The sequence below is a fragment of the Lissotriton helveticus genome, chromosome 10, assembly GCF_964261635.1.
Source record: "Lissotriton helveticus chromosome 10, aLisHel1.1, whole genome shotgun sequence".
Taxonomy (NCBI): Eukaryota; Metazoa; Chordata; class Amphibia; order Caudata; family Salamandridae; genus Lissotriton; species Lissotriton helveticus.
In genome coordinates this window covers 1,116,643,481-1,116,664,067 of record NC_136071.1, presented here as the reverse complement: position 1 = coordinate 1,116,664,067, position 20,587 = coordinate 1,116,643,481, and the positions used below count along the sequence as shown (strand labels likewise).

Below are 20,587 nucleotides of genomic sequence, written 5' to 3'. Positions count from 1 at the left end.
ACTGCTCTTTATGATTGGGTGATGTATTGTAGCCTTCCACTACTGACATAATGGAACTACTTTATATTTTATTGTATCCCTCCATCACAGTGAGTGTCTTTTTTCCATATCTCACTCACACTCTACACATTAATCTCACTATTTTTGCCCCCGGCCGTTCTCTACAGCCCTCTCTATGCCCCTTGTTGGTGCGAAAGATGGCATCCATCTTAAAAGAATAGAAAGCAATGGTTTCATTGCTATTTGGGCTTTTAACATGGTTGCTCTGGCATTGACATAGACAGAGTGCATTGCTCGCTGAACATTGGTAAGGGAGACATATTGTTATTGTCATTGTTTGTTTAATTAGGCTGCCATTGCTGTAAAAAATGACAAAAAGTGACATTGCCTAATGTGGCAAAAATTGGCAGCAGTTTAGGCACCAAACCATGATTGTCTTTGTCAGAGGTCTCCTCTGAGTGTGTTGTAAAAAGTGAGTAGACCCATCTTCAAGTGAAACTTTTTTTGTTGGTAAATTGAACAGAAATCACAAGTGCCAACACCCGAGATAAGTGAAATTGGAGGACTGTGGATCACACATAAACAATGTCTTACTAAGAGCGTGGTTTTCCAAGCATTCAATTCAATTAAAATCAACAGGATCGCAGCGCTGGCTGAGAATTAGGGTGTGCGCTGAGGTGCGAGACTCAATCAGTGAGACTTGATGTGTTTGAGGCTTTCTAGGGAGTGCTGCCTATATTGGGGCCATTTGCTAGTTCAAAGGATGAAAGCCCTGCAGCACTCATCAATATCATAGGATGTTTTTCAGTGCACATATCATCCGAGGGTCTCAAAGTGCTAGCTAAGACCCAAGAGCATGAAGGAAAGAGACCGGAGGGAGCCGACAGGAAGAGGAAAACTCAGAACAGCCAGGAGTCGCTGGCCATGGCAACCATGAGAGGCCCCCACATCTTATCATAGCAGAACTCTTGAGCATGATCCACTCAACCCCTTCGCCGCGGGGCTAATTCCACCACAGTGCGGGGGGAGGGGGGCCGACCGCACCCGTTTCTTTAGAACACTCAGCACAGCAGGGGAATTATCCCCGCGTGGGAGCGCCGCGGCGGTCATGACGAGCTAAGCTCGTCATGAGCACAGCGCCACTGTGCCAGCTCGTCATGAGCACCGAAGGTGTTAAGCACTGGCAACCCAATAGCTCCTGTGTACATTGTTTAATTTCAGTGCTGCTGTGCTCTACTATCACCATGACCTGGGGTTTCAAGCTCTTTGATTTGATAATGACGAAGAAAAGCATTATTAGAATGGCTAAGGTCATGCTGTGAATGCAGAACTGCCGGCATTAGAATCCTGGAAGAGGATTGGGGAGAAAGGTATCTGCTGGTGCTGTAGAGCTCCTGCCTTCCAGTTCAGTAGGCTAACACAGGGAAGGTAGTTCGCTAGAAGCGGGGTATGTCTTGAGACACCTGTCTATGATCATAGTCAATGTGGGCTGCTTGTATAGTATCTGTAGTACTGAGGTACTGAATTTAGCCTGTGGGAATGTAGCACAAGCATCCTTGTGAAAGTGAATTGGACACCCTGTGTGTTTGGAGTGGGGAAGTGACAGACAGATGCATGGATATGATGATGCAGTTGACGAGGTGTCAAGAGAGGAGCAGTGACCTGAAAGTTAAGTCGTAGATGTGTGACCTTGAAGTATTGAGCCGCGGTTAGGAACCATGGGGCATCATAGTTATTACAGCGTGCTGGGCCCATTCAAGAAAAATACTTGGTTTTCACACGGAAAAAGACTGGATGTTTGTCTGTGTCCCAACTTATCATGGACGGTAAATCAGTGAGTATTCTTGGGTCTTAAGCAAACCCTTGGAAGGCGCACTATGCATGTATGCTGCACAGACACCTACAGAACTATGAACTTCTTGCTTGGTCCCCATAAAAGGGAATGTTTAATCTGCCATGCAATGTGGAATGCACATCTGCTGATGTTGATCCATTGTAATAATTTAGGTGTTTCTTGGGAAGACAGAAGGATTATTTCTACAGAATTTTAAATGAATCATTCTTTGGCCTGAGGGACAGCTCAGGATCTTTAACTTACAGTCAGCAGGATCCCACACAAATACTTGGTTCAATGCAACTCCCTCAAAGACTGAGGTTAATACTCTTTCTTATGTCATTGTGCGTAACTTGTGTTGTTAGTATGTTGTTGTGTTTCAAGTTAGCAAATGGATGTTTTTCTGTGTAGTAACAGGGTAAAGTTCCTGCAAACAAGGATCTGGGATCCAGCACCAGAGGAGAGGTCTGTCCAGTGGTATATTTTGTAGATAGATCTACTATGGGCTTCAAAGTATTGGATCAGCTTCTATGGCATGCAAACACAGACAAACTACCTCTCTTGTGAATTCATTTGCAGACTGGACTTCAAATAATGAAGAAGCCCTTTTAGTCACTAAAATAGAGGCTTTCTCTCCCACTGATTGACAAGAGCAGTCGTAATGCCAGAGTCAACCTAAACGTATTGCAATGCTGCTCCAAAATGTGCTATGGTATGGAACTGCGACTCAACTAATATCTTCAATGTTAAAACAACAATTTAAGTGCTGTCATTACTGGTCCTTTAACACAAACCCTCTCATAGGTTTAAGGCAGGGTAACCACTCGTGCTGCATGCAATGGTTTATCTCTTGTCCATTATAGGGGCAACCTTCTTGTTAAAGTTTCAGAGATTCTAGAGTTTTTATGTTTTTTGGTTTTAGTTCTCTTATAATACCTCATAAAGAAGGAAATGTTGACAAAATATTAAAAGATCAAAGGACTACTCATAATAATTTAGAGCTCTTATAGGATGTAGTGACATGGTGATTCCCCAACAATATATTTATAGAACTACAATGGTTGGAAGCTGACAGAAAGATGAAAAGTGGACGTCAAGATAACTCAAATATTTTACAAAAACAAGTCATTACCATTTCTCCTCTTAAGCCTCGAACACCCTATAAGAAAGAAAAATATACTGTTACTGTACATTTATTAAAGGTTCACAATAAAATAGAAATAATTTCTAGCAAAACATGGTGGGATAGCTCTAATGAAGACACCAGCAATATTCACAGGACATATTCATATCTGGGATTTCCCAAGAGTCAAGCATGTTTCCCTTAGCAACCTTGCCCTAGAGTACTTCCCATGGCATGCATTGAACCACCAATACTAACAAATGAGTACTTATTTTCAGATTGGACGTGGCTACTTCTGAAGCCAAAATGACCTACAAAATCACCAACAAGAACAAAACTAAGAGCAAATGATACCAAGAACATTGTGTTAGTAATACAGGGACTAACAGTGTGTAATAAGGAGGCACATTCTGACGTATTTTTGCCATTGAACCCTGTGACTGTTTTAACTATATGTATATCAAGAGGGCAACACAGTCAACTGCAAGTGAGAGTTCTAGATCAGAAACATTTGAACAACACAGTGCAAATAACAGACTCTCCACAATTATAAGTAACTTGCCTTTTGACCTCTGACACCGGCACATCCATCTTCACCTCGTGTGCCATTGAGGCCACGTTGCCCTCTCTCGCCCTATATAATAAAAAATGAAAATTACGACTACAGTTTACAATTGAGTAAACAGTCAATAATCCTATTCGTTACACAAATGTAGTTTCGATAATCTGATTTAACTGTCATTATAATTTCTACAGTTTGATCAACGTTAACAATGGATGGACTTGCGATTTATCTTTTTTCATGGGGCTGGAGAGTCAGTTTCAGTTAACAATGCAAACATCCTATTTTACCTTTTTTTTAACAAAGTCATGAATGTCAAATAGGATGGTTCTATGGTTACGATTTGTAAAACAATGTTAATTTAAACAATATTTTATTGAGCACATTCTATTACAAAGTTATATTTGAAAAAGAAAAAATATAATTATACAAAAATATGAAGGAAAATAAAATAATTGCAAAGTAGAAAATAAATCACTATTGGTCTGATTACAAAGTCGGTTGGAAAGCCTCAGAATGCAGCACATTTAGAAAGAGGAAACAACCAGGAGAAATAAAGATATTTCTCCTCATTGCGCCTCTATCAGGAAGGCGTACAATTTTGACACATTCCCAGGTTTACTACTCTTGGCACATCTGGAAATGCAGCAAAAAGCATGGGTAAATGAGTAGGAACACCCACTCTTCACCCATGTAACGCCTTTCCGGAACAATCTAATGCATGGCAACGACTTACGATGCCTTGCATTTCTCCAGATCTACCAAGCCATGCCAAAAAGGTGGCTATGCGTGGCTTGGTAAATCCGACTTAAGGATTGTGATGTCCATGCATCACCTTGCGTGACACAAGGGCAACACAAAGGCTTGATAAATCTGGCCCATAGTCTGCAGATGTAGTGCATCATCTTGAATGCAGGCGAGCAGACGCTGGACAGGAGGAAGATGTTGTGATCGCCGCTCACAGTCCAAGCCTAGCCCAGATCATGGGTTTGAATCTTGGATGGTCTTGCGGTGCTTACAATTGTATATTTGGCTCTCACAATCAAAGACAGCTCTCCATCTTTGTTGATCCAACTCTCTGGAAATCCATTACATTTTGTGTGAGCTTTGGCAGGACACCATCACCTCATGGTGAATGGCTCCTGCTTAGAGTATGTATCAGTGTGCAACAGCCATCAAAACACTAATACAAAACCCTAACATGACTCCTAAATCCTGTAACGACTTCCCGCTACAAATCAGAGCCTCCTCCTCTCTTCTTGAAATCCGTAAGAAGCTGAAGACTTGACCATTGGAATATCCCCTACGCCCTTGGCTGGGCAGGTAGGCCCTCAACCCTACTTGGCATAACATAACATATTCTACCATAATAGCATTAGTGACTAGATGAGTGGTGATGACATGACAATAATTGCTCTTTTACTTAATTAAACCCTCACCTAAGTCTCAGCAACCCTATCTTGGGTAGCAGGAAATTCTCCCAATGACAATAAAGCTCCATTTATTTAGTTGTACTTGCAAAGTGTGCTCATTCTGTTTTCTGGTGGTACTATCTACATCTATAAAAACTTGAGAAATCCATCAAACAAAAATATAAGATTAGATATTTCTTAATGAATCTCCCTTGGAGATAAATCAAATGCAGCATTATTAGAATATTCTTTTAAGTAAAAAAAAGTAATATCTGCTTTGACTTCACAGACGTTTAACAGAAACCGCTTTCAAAATTGAATATCTTTATGGGCACAGGCGGACAATCCTAGTGATAAAATAACAGAAACCTGGATTATTCTCACTCTAGAAAGGTTAATTAACAAAATATGAAATGCTGAATGCGACCAACATGCTTTTCAATAAAGAAAATGAATTCAAGTATTTCCACACATCTCAATGTGTCTATCCAAGGTGACAATCTCCAAACCTATAGTAATGGTAAAAAGAACATGAGTAAATAGAAGATTATTGATGACTTACATTTCCTCCTTCTACACCCGGATGGCCTGGAGAACCTTTGGGACCAATTTTGCCCTGTAAAGTAGAAACAATATAGCTTTGTTAATTATTAAGATTTAAATAGTTTTTGATCAGCAGTGGTCATTCCTAAGATGTAGGATGGAAGACGACAGGCTGTAATATAAGTTGGCATGCCTAACTACAATCACAAATGTACCTCAAAAGTGATGAGGTTTATTGACATAATCTCAAATGTTTCCTTTTCCATACTAGGATAGTTCTCACCCAAGGTAAATGTCTAACGCTAGTGGCATTGATAACAACAGCTGAACTAATGACTCCAACATAGTGCCAAATAGCAACTCTCTTCTGATTGGCTAAGGCATATGTCAAGAAAACACTCTAGCTCTAAGTGAGTGTAATGACTGTCTATTCGAGTAATTCTCGAAGAATTTTGCCACATAAACATAAACAGTTACTGTGTGTGTCTCCAATAGATTATGGGCAAACTATTAATCATGAAATCTAGAAAATAGTGGTCTAATCACAAACAAAATAGCAACATGCTTCCTCAACATTATCGGCATAATCCCTTTTCCATTTTTACTGAACCTTCACTGATACCAGATTGTTCATCTTCTATTTTAACTGTGGCCAAGGAGGTGAAAGCATAAAAAGGAAAGAAGGATCCATGCAGGGGCAAAGAAAATGATTAAACGTTAGCAATGTACATACAGGTTTTGAGTTAATCACTTACTAGAGTTCTGGTCAAAAGCAGGTGTGTCCTACTTGGTAAACGTGGGCTAGATCTAGACAAGTTCTCATTTAATTCTCATTTAAACTAATGACATATTCAGAAACTAAAATGTACTGACATTAGAGTTGCTACGTTTCTTAGGGAAAAATACTGGCCATTTGCTCATGTTTTGGGGATGCCATAATGCCAAAAAGTAGGTACTTGAATAAGACTTTGGGTAAGATCATCTTAAATTCTCATGCTATCCATCAATATGCTGTAATCATCAAAGTCTAAATTATGAATCGTCAACAAGCAGCCTGCGTGGCTGAATTTGGTAAGAGAAAGAGTGGAAACCTAATCATTTCCCCAATCGCCAAGAGGCAATAGCTTTTTCAATTTCATTTACTTCCAAAAAGAAATAGGAACGGCCGTTTTTAATCACTTTCAGTTTTGCAGGTTCCTGTAAATAAACTTGATATCCAAGTTCTTTAATCGGGTCAATGAATTGTTTCAGTTTCCAACGTCTTTCTAACGAGAGTTTGCTTAGATCTGATCTCACAAAAAAAATAGTAGAATCAATGGTGACTGGAGTGTTCGGCCGTGCTTTTAAAGAAATAGCTTGTCTGAGCAAATAGTTACCTATGTAGATCAAAATTGGTCGTGGGAATTTACCACTCTTATCCCTTTGAACTAGGGGTAACCGGTGAGCCCGTTGAATCTGAGAATCCCAATCCCAATCTGAAAGGTCGGGAAAGGCCTTATGAAATAATTGAGTAATATATGCTCTCGGATCTGCCCCCTCGGCTCCTTCAGCAATACCAAAAATGCGGAGATTCTGTCTCCTTTGTCTATTTTCTAAGTCTTCCAGCTTAGCTTGCATCTGAAGAAGTTGAGAGGCATGTTTGTTCACTGCTATTTCAGAACGTTGTGATTTCTCCTCTGTTACCACCACTCTTTGCTGCAATTCCTCAATATCTTGAGTCACAGCCCCCAATTTACATGCCATCTCTTGTAATGTGGTTTGAGTTCTATTATTGTCTTCCCTCATTTGCTGGTAATGAATTTTAGCTTCTTGTTTCTGTTCATTTAAAAGATGTAATATTGTCTGAAAAGAAGCAGATACCTCCCCCTGAGGAATCCATTCTGTTGGTACACTAGATGAAGAAAGAACTGTATTTTCCGGGTGTATTTCTAGCATAATCTCGCCTATCGGAGCTGGAACAGCATCGCATATAGACGCCTTAGAAGTATTAGGCAAAGCTTGGGTTATACTGCTACTGCTGTTATTACTGCTACTGCTACAGCTAATTAACACGGAAGCAGAATTGTCTTCCACAAGTATCATAGAAGGTACAGAAGGGTGTGGATGATCCAATAGAATTCCCTCAGATGATTTTGTAGACTCCTTAATCATGCCAGACAGATCATGTCCATCAGCTTCGGCTGGGGCCTTCGTAGTAATAGAACTAGTAGACTGAATGGGACTGAGTGGTACATTGGTGACTTGATTTGAGTCCATTAGTCCGGGTCTATTCGTATTCGCCATAGTAGTAGCTCCGTTTACCTCTTTGGTAATAATATTTTGATCATTAGGGCTATTACCAGACAATCTCATCGCCATTGATTTTACGCCACCCTTAGCCTGCACCCATTGTCTAATTGGACTGTTTTCGGCAATCGCTTTCAGAACACTTGTCTTGGATTTGCTTGTAATTTTTGTGGTCTTATTCTTATTTTTACCCTTCGATTTTTTGGTATTGAAAGCTTTATTTTTATCTTTGATTGATTTTAAAGGCGTATTGCTCCCTTGATCATTAAGGTCCATGTATTCTTCGTCTGTCTCAGCTACATCCGTATTATCAGTATTTTCACCGCCCTCACCGCCCTCACCTTCTTCCACACCCTCGGCATTCCCCTTGTCTGGAGGCGTATTAGTCATTTCACTCTGAGGGGTTTTAGTATTAGTATCGGTATTAATCACCCTGTTCATATTCTGAGGCTCTAAAGGCTCAGTAGTTCCTTTAGCCAGTATAGTAGAGGCATTAGTTAAATCTGTAACCCCTCCATCTGCAATAACCAACTCCGTAGTATCTAACACTGACGAGATATTTAACTCAGTTAAAGTGGCATTGCTCTGAGCTACTGCAGTAACACTTTGACACACTGTCTCAGATTCTATTGCTTCTATTTGAATCCCTCCGTTTAACAACATGTTATCTTCTGTGTTACCTTTTGGTCGAGTTAATTTTTCGTGCTTGCCGGGGTGCAGTTTATCCACATCCAAAGTTAACTCCAGAGCGTTGTTGGCAGATAAGGGCTTTTTACATGCTGTTAAATCATTCATAGCCGGCACTAACAGAGATACCCGTGTGGTCGTTGCTCTCCCGCTAGCTGTTGTCGTCCGGGTAGTCCGCGTAGGAGGTTTCGGCGCCATCCCACAAGAGCTCGCCTTCTTTGTCAGTGCTGCTGCCGGTGCCGCGTGAGAGCGCTGAAGCAGTCGCAGACCAAACCAGTTGACTGCCGTCAAGCTCGCCCAGCTCGTCCAGCCCTTCGTGGATTCTACAGCGAAGCGTGGTATTTTCGAAAGTCTCTGTATGCTAGTGGAGCACAGCAAGCTCCGGATACGGCTCTCGATCAGCCGTAGCTGCCGCATTCAACATTCAGCACTTGCGGTCTCAGTAAGTTCCGAGCTCTCTGTTTTCTTTTTGTAAATTCTCAAAATTAAAGCATTGCAGCTTTACAGCTCTACACTTCTGCGTTGTGTAGCAACAATTACTATATCAATCGTCCATTAACCTCGCATCAGCCCGGACCCATTCAGCGTTCTCCACTCCGGCGGTGTCAATCCGCCATCTTGGGTTCTGCATATATGGCTTTCTGGATTTCCGGATATATTACTATTAGTTTTAATTTCTTGCGGGATTTGGGCGATTGTCCTTTTGGCTAGGTTATATTTGAGATAAAGAGCACTGTGTAGCATGGTTTTTCTATCTTTTTGTTGATATGATTAGTACTGATTACCTGGACCCTATTAGCGCTCTAACCGCTCTCCGACTGCCAGGGGAACGGCAGTCAACCGAACGGGGGGACCAGCAGGTAACTATTGGGTGGGGGGTGGATGTTATGAAGTGTGGGGAGGGGAAGAGGGAGAGTTTTTTGGGGGGGAAAAAAAGGCATCAAAAGGCACAAAATATACAAAAATAATATGATTTATAAAAATGTTTTGATTGGTTATGACGGTCATACAGATAAGGATTTTTATCATTTACAATGCATCGTATAAAATGGCTAGTTTGGAATGTTTCAGGATTAAATAATAGAACAAAGAGAAACCTAGTGTATGAAGAGCTGAAAATTTACAATCCTCAAATAGTGGTTATAACTGAAACTCATATACCTTATAAAGATAAGCATCTGTTGAAACAATTAGGATATGACATAATAGTCTGTACTAGATTTAATGCTTCAATTCGTGGAGTAGCGATCTTAAGGCAAAAAGGGCTGAAATGCGAAATACTTAAGACACTAACTGACAAAGCTGGTAGATGGGCTATTGCTCAGATAAAACTGGAGGGCCGGAAATACACAATATGTGGAATTTATGCATCAAATCAAGATGAACCACAAATTTTTGATAATATTAATATAGAATTGCTTGGATGGGAAGGGGAATTTATTGTTTTGGGTGATTTCAACTGTATTATGAATTATGCTTTGGACACAACTAGGAAAAATTCCTTTCAAAGAATGCGGAAAACTAGAGCAGCAATTTTGGACTTAGCATCTAATCATTTTTTAAAAGACTCTTGGAGATGTTTAAATCATAAACTTGCAGGGTATTCCTACTACTCGGCCCCCCATAAACTATGCTCACGCATAGACATGATTTGGGTCTCAGATTCCATCCTCAATTGCAATAAATGCTCAATGGCAATTTATCCAAGGGTAACTTCAGATCATAACCCAATCTCTATTACTTTTGAGATTAGACCTGAAGACTCTTCGCCTCGACTTTTCTCATTTCCTAGATATTTATTTTCTGACAATGGATTTGTGAGTCAATTTAAGGAACACCTGAAACAATTCATTGATATAAATATCCAGTCGAGTCAACCCTTAATAGTATGGGACGCTTGTAAAGCTAGCATACGTGGTTTTACACAGCAATACATATGGCATCAAAATAAAGAACACCAAATTTTGAATGAGAAAAGGCTTGGTGAAATACGTGATATTGAACTTCAGTTATCAACAGCTTTGTCTGATGAGGCAATGATTTCAGATATACTTAATCTTAATCTTAAATTAATCGCACTCAAAGTTGCACTCAAGAATCTTCTTAGAACTAAAAGTATTAATAAATTAAAAAAATATCAGCTTGATCAGTATGAAAATGCAGATAAAATTGGTAAACTTCTGGCTTATAGAGTTGCCGAAGATCGCGCACAGAACATAGTTAAAGAAATAAAAGGAGACAATGATCAACTGGTTAGCGATTCTAAATCTATACTGCTACAATTTGCTTCTTACTATCAAGCTTTATATACTCCGGAATATGTAACCTCGGAAGATAGTGTTAAAAAATATATAGAACTTAACACAGTAAATGTCTTAAATCCACAACAAACAAAACAACTAGAGGAAGACATCACAGTAAGAGAAATTAGAGAGGCTATTAACTCCTTAGCAACAGGGAAAGCAGTAGGGGAGGATTCTATTCCTCTGGAACTATACAAATGCTGTGCTGAGGAATTAATACCTTTATTATTGGAAGTGATCCGGGCAATTGGTAATGGTCAACAAGCACCTAAATCTTGGAATCTAACTCATATCATTTTTTTCTTAAAAAAGGGTAAAGTACCTCATGAGAGGGGATCATATCGACCAATCTCACTTATTAATAGCGATGCCAAAATTTTTGCTAAAATATTGGCCATTAGGCTTGCACCAGTTATGTCTCAATTAGTATCTTCCCAACAACATGGATTCATACCAAAACGTGATACAAAAGCACACATTAATATGGCCATTTCTGCTTTTGATGCTGCACGGATACAGTCCGCCCCACTCGGTATGATCTTACTAGATGCAGAAAAAGCATTTGACCGAGTGGGGTGGGGCTTTCTATGGCCAGCCCTACAGGCATTTGGCATTAATGGTCAATTGTTGAGGTGGATTCAATCACTCTATGACAACCCAATGGGTAAAATATCTTACATGGGGAAATACTCTCCTATGTTCCCAATCAAGAGGGGGACAATACAGGGGTGTCCTTTATCACCCCTGCTTTTCGCTTTGGGTATGGAACCTTTCTTAATTGCTCTCCAACGTCAGACTTTAAACAATCCATTTTTTAATGGTTTAAATAAACTAGACATCACGGTATATGCAGATGATGTAGCAGTGTTTTCCTCGGATGTACCTCAAGCTTTGAAAGTATTTTTATCGAAGCAAATATATATGGATCAGTTTCTGGTTACAAACTTAACGCTATTAAAACTCAAATTGTTGCAAATCATCATCTTCCTACCTCTATTTCAGGTATTTGTAAGGTCGCAACATATCTTGGTGTTAAAATTTCCTCAGACATTGATTCTGTTGTGGCTCTAAATTACGAAGTATTATTAAAAGAGACTACAATGCAATTTAAGAAATGGCACAAACTTCCCCTTAATATTATCGGACGTATAAATTTAATTAATATGAAAATTCTGCCTAAATATCTATATTTATTTCGGGCAATTCCTCTACGTGTTAATAACTCTTATTTTGTTAGATTAGAAGGGATTATTAGTAGCTTTATATGGGGATATAAAAAGGCCCGACGGGCAATCTCCTCACTTAAGTTTCCTTTTAGTCAAGGAGGCTTGGCTCTTCCAGACTTCAAACTCTATTATTGGTCGGCTTTCCTAACTCGCTTTCGTAGTTTAACAATTCTGGATAAATGTTTGTATTTTCATAAATTTCTGTTAGGGCAAGATGCCACTATGTTTATTTACAGATTAAATGACCCTAATTATTTCAAAAGGGTTAAGTTTAAGACTATAAGAGATACTGTTAATATTTGCCGCTCCATCATGATGAAATGTAATGCCTCTTGCTTTCATTATAAAACACCTCTTTGGGGTAATCCAGGATTCCCTTCAATTTTTCATGAATCAATATGCAGACTATATTCAGAATCTGGTATAGATCATTGGGAGACCTGTATGATCATCAAGGGTTTATGACATTTGAAAAATTGAGGCAATGCTATAATTTATCTGAACTGGCTGGGTTTAAATATTTTCAAATTAAGGATTATTTAGTGAAAAAATTAGAATTTATGATGATAATAGATTCAGACTTTTGGGATTGTATTTATAGAGAATCAGACCAAGCTTTGATTAGTATAGGATACAAATTATTTGCGGCCTTTTATACTAGCGATTTAATAAAATTAACTGCGAAATGGAATACAAGGCTAGCTGCAAATATACCACCTGATCTAATCACCTTATCTTTTAAGAGCTTAGATATGTCAGTTCATTCCTCTAGCCTTAAGTTGCAAATGTTTAAATCTATATGCCAACTGTATCATACCCCAGAGAGAATTCTTAAATGGACAAGGAATAAAAATTTTAGTGAACGTACGAAATGCCCTAAATGCGATCTAAGCGGGGCTGATATCACTCATATGTTTCTATTTTGTCCTATGCTTAAAGATTACTGGAGTGGTATACTTAAGGTGGTTTCCGATAGACTTAATCAACCAATCTCTTTTTCCTCAACTGATGTACTGATTGGTACATGCGTGGGTCAAAATGAATTTAATGATTTGTTGAACATTTTAATTTCGTGTGCAAGACTTATTATTGCCAGAGTTTGGATTCAGAAAAATACACCAACTGTTATGGAATGGTGGAGCTTTGTTAAAGAAATGTATGCTATGGAGACCACTCTTGCCAATTCCAAGGGCCTTCGGGCTAAACAAAAAAAAAAAATTTGGGGAACATTTATGTCTTAAATTATTGGCGTCTTTTCTTTCTATTTCTCCTTTTTCCTTTCTCTTTTACATGACCGTATTTTCGTTTGGGATTATTGTAATGCCTACATGTGACTGTTGTATATTTTTGATTTGCTCTTTTTTTTTTTTTTCGTGGTTTTTGTGTACTTTTGATGCAAATAAAAAATATTTAAAAAATAAAAAAATAAAAAAAAAGAGAAAGAGAAAGAGTGGAAACCACCATGAATTGCTTAAAAGTATAGCAGGTTTAGAATGTTATCTTATCTATATTGCTAATCCTTAGAATAGATTTCTTTTAACATGGTTTCGTTGTAATCCCATTCATTTTTTAATAGCCCTTCCTATACAAGGCTTGTGATCTATAGAATTACCTAAATGTCCCTGCAACAATGTCTCAGAACAGAGTATGCCACATTTTATGCTATTTTCCTCACTTTACAATACCCTGCGGAAACATTTTTTAGTACTCATTCTCAGGGATGCAAATATTAGGCATTATAAGCTAGTTTTATTTTTTTACAGCAATTGAATGTATCTAAGCTATGACAGGCACTCTGGACTTTATTAGAAGTTCTCTATCTGTTGGAAAGAATTATGGAACTGCACACTGTCCTTAATCTAGTTAAAGTATTGTCTAAATCTTGTTACTGCATGTTTTAGATGAAATCTATTTATTAACTGTCAAATTTGATATTGTATCGTTTCTTAAACTGTGCTTGCTTTTGTGACTTGTTTTTTTTTTAAAGTTGAATAAAGAGAATTTTGACTTTGCTGTAATAATCATTTTGGGCCAGTATCTCCAGGTATCCTGCTTCTCATAAATATGAAACTCTGATTCCCAGTCCACTTTCGTTTAAGCAGAATGTATTCCCACTATTTTTAGCCGTTGCTCTAATCTTTGCTTTTCTAAAAAATGAGGTGGGGTGATTTAATTTCATTAATGATGGAAGGTTAGAGGTGCAACCTTTTAGACTCGATCTGCTCAGCGTCTGTGGTAGCAAATGTGATCCTCAAACCTTTGGCAAATAGCAGTCATCTTCCAGACAACCTGTCAATCTGCAGTGGGTTTTACACACTACAGGGCATATTTACAAGGGCTTATCGCCACAGGAACGTCACTTTGTATGACTTTTTCTGTGATGATAAGCCCTTCGCCTTATTCACAAGGTGGCTTAACACTGCCTTGTAAATAAGGCTCCCTTTCACAAAGCACTTAGCGTGAAGGGGCGTGCAATGGGTGTTGTGGTGGGCATTCTGCAGCAACATCCATTGATTTTGATGCTCCTCCATATCCACAAGGTTGGCGCAAATATGGGCCTACGCCAAAATGAAGACCAAGAAAAACCTGGTCCTAACATGGTGAAACGAGGAGAAATGATTAATTTCTCCCTGTTTTTGCAGTTTCTATGTGTGTTGCATTCTGCAACAGACATAACAACAGCAACACCATGAATGATTGTTTATATGGGACCCCTTCCTGCACATAAACAATCGTTCAAAAAATGACGATTTGCACCTTCTATGTATGCTGCACAATGCAGCACACATCGGAGTTACAAATTGCAAGAAGTGATTGTTTATTTGCAGAACACCTCTTTGCATATAAACAATCCTTCTGTCGATGCAGGCACACCTGCACTATAGTGCAATGGAACATGCGTTGGCGCTATGTAGCTGAATTTAGCGCCAGCACTAGGGAAAACACAGAGGTGTGCCATATCATGGTAAATACAGGGCATCACTGAGTCTTCAGAACGGCGGAGCGTGGTGTTAGCAATTTCTAATTTTTTTTGTAAATATGCCCTATATCTGTGGCAAGAAACTTTTAGAGAGGTAGGCAAAGAGTCACTAATTGTCATGATTATTCTAATTTATCAGCTGAGAAAGGTGCTTTCATCATGGGTGGAAGTTCAGACTGAATCCTTGGGTTTTTCAGTTGATAGTCAGTTGGATCTAGCTTACCTGGACCAACAAATCTGTGCCCAAGGAGTTGCTATTTGCATTACCTTGAATACTAAAATGCTAATTAAGTTCCCTAAGTCCTGGATTGGTATCAATTAAGTGTCTGGATAGGAAGACGATTGCTTGTTCTCTCGACATCTTGACCTGCGCTCTTGCCTTTTTGCCAGACAATCTCACCCTGGTCAGTGGCTGTTAGCACACCTAATGCCAGAACATCATTAGAATTGAGTCAAAAAAGAGCAAATGATTAAAAGTAAGGCAATAGGCTTCCTCCATCTATTCACCCAGGATCTGGAACAACATCTATGTATCCATCAGAACAAGATCAAATCGGCTCCAATTTAGCAAAGAGCTGAAGACAGACCTCTTTAAAGACCAATACATTGTGACGCAATAGCAGTTCGTTCAGGCAACATAGGCATTCTACAGTGGAAGCTTTGGATAGTCCTCAGTTCAAGCAGACTGCTAATTTGCTTATTTGCATCACTGAGCCACTTAAGCATATTAGATTGTTTGTGGGATTGTGTTCTGGAGCTGTCAGTGTGTCTTTGCTCTCAAGGGATGGTATTTGAATTACCTTCAGATTCATTTCATAGGCTTAAAGGAAGGTTCTTTCAAACCATTTGAAGACTTCAACTCTTTCTGTGAGAGTCATACTAGGAAATAACTGGGAAAGTATTCCATTTAAATCCAAATCTCCATTGAGTTCAGTGGTCCTTAGATTGGGGCCATTTTTCTTTTCAATTAAAGCTGTATTTGGGGTTTCTCCAGATCTTCTTTGTGCACCGAGTTGTTATCCAGCTATACCAATGTATTTTTTGACATGTTGTGAAAGTTTTCACGCAAAAAGGAAAAACTACCTTGAATATTTAGAAGGTTGAGCTTAGCACCTTCTGCTCCAAGATGGCCACCATCGCCTGTGGTGTGACTCAAAGGCACACAGTTTAAAACTAGATACACTTAAGCACATTCTGTCTGCATACATCTAAGATGAAGGTCCTGCTTTTTATCCTAATGGATCCAGCCACTTTCTCTTTGAATTAGCCAACATCCATGGACCTCACCCCACCTCTCCAGTAACACCTGGAGGTGAAGTTCCACTCTGAGTTATCCTTTAAGTCACAAAAGTAAATGATGTCTGTGAGCCTGTCATGTCTTGCCTAAGCATACTAAACATTATACAAGCATGGCCAGAAGCCAAATAGTTTCACCCTGATCCTATATGTGGTGATCCTATATGTGACAGGCTTACAACAGGACTACTGTACTCAGTGTACTTGGACAATACATTTGCAAATTAAAAATGCATCAGAATTAGAAATCACAGTTCATCTTCAAGCTGCACTGTTAGCATCACATCACTCTAACACGGAAGGCTCTGCATTGGCTCTTGGTAAGTGCAATATTGAACTTCAAATCCTGATGCTTGGTCTACAGATCTCTTAAGTGAAGGACTGATATCCTCATAAAGACCGCTAACAAAACCAGCTGACATGATTCAGAGGTGTGTGTTCTTGATTCTGCTCACCTTCGATGCGGCCAAAGAGTTTGGTGGGTGTACCTTCCAAAACCTAGACTGTACCCTCAGGAATTATTCTCTACTTCCTCACAGACTTAAATATGTTCTGCAGAAGGTTCATAACACACATGTTACTATTGGCCCATAGCCAGGAGTACCTTGTAGACAGAACTCATGCAGAGCTCTTGTCATTGATGTCATTCAGAATGTCCCTTCACGCAGGACAGTAGGCTACAGCCATTACCTACCTGCATTGGTAAACATCATTTACAACGTGGGCTGAGCAACGTGCGCTGTTTCCCTTCGAGCATAACCACGCTTTCCTGAACCATGCCTCTGCATTAACCACGCATACGCATGGTTAAGGCAGATAGCGGTCTAGTATCTGGATGGGCAGGGAGAGGAATATAAAGCATTGGCACAGGAAGCCCCAGATGCGGACTGGTAAGTGGGGCTGGGGCCGGAGTTGGGGGAGAGGCTAGTTTTTATGGGTGGGGTCAGTTTTAGGGCTCAAGGTGGGGGGAAAGATTAGTTTTTGGAAGGGGTTAGGGTTTTAGGGGTCAGGGAAGGGGAGGGTAGTTCTTTTCAAAGGGGCAGGGTTTTAGGCCTCATGGCGGGTGAAGTGGTAGGGGTAGTTTTAAGGGCAGTGTGGGGGTAAGTTTTAGGGTTTGTGTCGTTTTTGGTAGGGGCCAGGGTTTTAGGCCTCAGGGCAGGGTGAGGGGAAGGGCTAAATTTAAGGGCAGGATGGGGTAGTTATTTTGCCTTAGGGTGGGAGCGTGAGGTAGGGGGGGTAGGATTTTAGGGCTTAGGGCAAGGTATTGGGGTGGTGGCTATCTTTACCATGCATATCCCTTAACTACAAATCATGCGCTTACAACAAAAATTGCATGGCAAAGGCATGTGGGGCAAAGGCATGTGTGGTGAAGACACATTCGTGATTGGGACCACGTTTTAGAGGCACTCGCAGTTCAGCCATGCTTGCCTCTGTCAAACAACCACCTGTATTTACCGCTGATGTTTAGAAAAATTAAGAAAATGCAAGCAGTGATAGTTTATCACTTCCTCTCCCAAAACAAGTTACTTTACATCTGTGCAAGAACAAAATCATCATGAAAAGAAACTGTTAAGAATGAATTCAATTAATTTCAATTGATTCCAACAGTGCTTACCTTATTTCCAGGAGCACCAGGAGATCCATAAACACCTTCTTGTCCAAGGCACTTACAATTAACTTTGCAGCACTCTCGCTCTGCAACGTTGTCCTGCAATGCAACATCTAAGAATTTGAGCATGTTCTCAAAGACTTTGTTATCAAATAGATAGCCGTAAAAAAGATTTGTTAAGATTGAAAAATAAATGGAGAACCTACAACATCTCTCTGTAGGAGGCTTGGAAGGTTCTGCTGACCGATAAACAATTCATCCTTGTATCCAAACCCTCTTCCGAACTCCAGCTGCTGGATCTCTTTTAGGTCCTGCGTGCTCTCCAGGCCGACCATCAGAAGTGCCTTGAGTCCTTCAAAGAAAACAATATATCTTGTATTCTGGACAGCAAATTTAGAATTAAAATCCTCTCTCACTATTAGGTGCAGAAAAATCATCTGTTTTCTTTGTTCTGACTGCACCAATCCCTAATGTCAATTCCTGTTCAGATGGTTGATAGAGCTTTCTCAGTGGTGGCCACCAAGCGATGGAATACTATTCCTAGTCAGCCGAATCTATTATGGTTCAGAAAGCTGTTGACACCCACCTTTTAAGCAGGTAAACAATGGTGACTCTATTTATTGTGCTTGACATTAGCGGTAAGAAGCTTTGGGGTTTTCTGCACTATGCATGTTACGTTCCATTGTTTATAGTCTACCCACTAACTTCTTAATGCAACTAGTTTAGCTGTAGTGCCTGAACTTCTTCAACTCATTCTGTCCAAGTGACACTTTTAAACCTAACTAAGCTGGTATGCGTACGTATTACAAGGGGAGTTGAGGGCTAAAAGGATTTATTCACATAGAGGTTTCCCTGGTAGAAGATTTCCTCATGTCGCAGAAGAGTCGGGGTTCCTTCGCTGGAATGCCTTGGAAGTTTGTCAACCCTGCAGAAACGTACACTTTTGTGGGTATTCACAAACTCCTCTCTCAGGCATTTCCACTCTGAAAACCGCCTGATTTTTATTCCAGGTAAGAGAAGCAATAAATCCCTGTAGCCATACTAGGAGTCACTAGAACCTGGCTTTTCGTATCAGAACTGTACAAAATGATGTACCTCAATCATGAACATTATGGCAGAATCGCAATGTATATTGGAGGTATGTACCCATAAAACAGAAACAGGTGGGGAGAGTGGATGGAGGGAATCATTGTGGGTACACGTGGGGTCGATTGCACTTGGCTCGAAGCGGGCACTGAAACGTGCCCCCATGAAGAGATGCCAGCACCCCCTCCCAGACTTGGGTGGCATGGGTTCTTAAACAAGTTTGGGATAGTTAACGGTTATGTTTCATCTTTTGTTGTACAGGTGGAAACTGGTACAGAATGGGATGCATAGGCAATGTGACGGGATGTGCAGCAGCAGACCCCACTGATGTACAAGTTGTATATTGTAATGCGAAAACACAATAAAAATATTGCCGACGCCCAAAAGAAATCCAGACTCAGCTGGGAGCTGTGGACTTTATGTGGCGCAGAAGTCCTCAGTGCTTATTAAGGGTACACACCGTTGGAGACCCTGCTGCCCATTAACTTTGGGAAGATATTTTTGCAAGACAAAATTTACAAAACAAAATATAATTTTGGAAATGCTTAACTATTTTAATTATTTTCCAGTAACACACCTCACAATTATTCTGGCAAATTATTTTGTGAACACATTTTTTCACCCATCACATTTTTGCATAGTGCAAGGAGAAAATTATAAGCATTTTTCATATGAAAAAGTCAACAATGAACATGGCAGGTAACCCCCCCGGATCCTGTGGACCTTTCACCAACTCCATCACAGATATCATCTCCCTGCAAGCCATTGCATCCACCAACTACATCCTGCTGGGAGACCTCAACTGCCACCTTGACAACCAACTGGACCCCAACACCACATCCCTCCTGGGCAACCTCCACAACATTGAACTCTGCCAGATCGTGACCAAACCCACACACTCAGCAGGACACACCCTTAACCCCCTCTTCACAACAGAAAACTCCATCACTTTCAGCGACACCACCAAACTCCCTTGGACAGACCACTGATGCATCCACTTCGCCTTCAGAACACCCACCGTCCACAAACACCAGCACCTGCTCCCACGAAGAAACTGGACCAAAATCACCAACAACCAGCTCATCTCCTCACTCAGCAACTCCACCTCAAACATCACAAAAGACGACGACCCCAACACCGCAGCCCGAACCCTGCACCGATGGATCTCCGACAGCACCAACACGATAACCCGCCTCAAGAAAAAAAACAACACACACACACCAAGAAAGCCAGATGATTTACCACTGAGCTTGGAGAGTCCAGATGCACATGCCGCTGCCTCGAAAAGGCCTGGAGGAACTCCAAATCTATAGAAGCCCTCAACAACTTCAGAGCCGCCATCATCGCCTACCACCAACTCATCAGGAAAATGAGGAAAAAACGATTGAAGACAAAATCTCCACACACGCGCACATGAGCAAAGAACTCTTCAGCATCATCAAGGAGTTTGCCCAACCCACCAGTGAGTGTATTGACATTCCTCCCTCACAAGACCTCTGCAACAAACTCAGCACCTTCTTCCACCACAAAATCAAGCACATTTATGACAACTTCGACAAGGACAACCAACACATTAAACCCTCATCAGCCACCCGACACCCTGAAGCCAACAATGAAGTCAATCCACTCCAAGGCCCCCA

General features: G+C 40.3%; 1 protein-coding gene across 1 annotated transcript in view; it reads right to left on the bottom strand.

The window, feature by feature from the left end:
* LOC144784828 (collagen alpha-4(VI) chain-like) overlaps window positions 1-20,587 on the bottom strand; it is a 509,156-nt gene that overhangs the window by 176,663 nt on the left and 311,906 nt on the right. The window contains exons 14-18 of the mRNA XM_078663887.1: window positions 18,068-18,213; window positions 17,868-17,960; window positions 5,494-5,547; window positions 3,520-3,591; window positions 2,967-2,993 (exon numbers count right to left, since the gene is read on the bottom strand). Coding sequence (XP_078520013.1) covers window positions 2,967-2,993; window positions 3,520-3,591; window positions 5,494-5,547; window positions 17,868-17,960; window positions 18,068-18,213 — 392 coding nt within the window. The remainder of the gene's footprint in view (window positions 1-2,966; window positions 2,994-3,519; window positions 3,592-5,493; window positions 5,548-17,867; window positions 17,961-18,067; window positions 18,214-20,587) is intronic.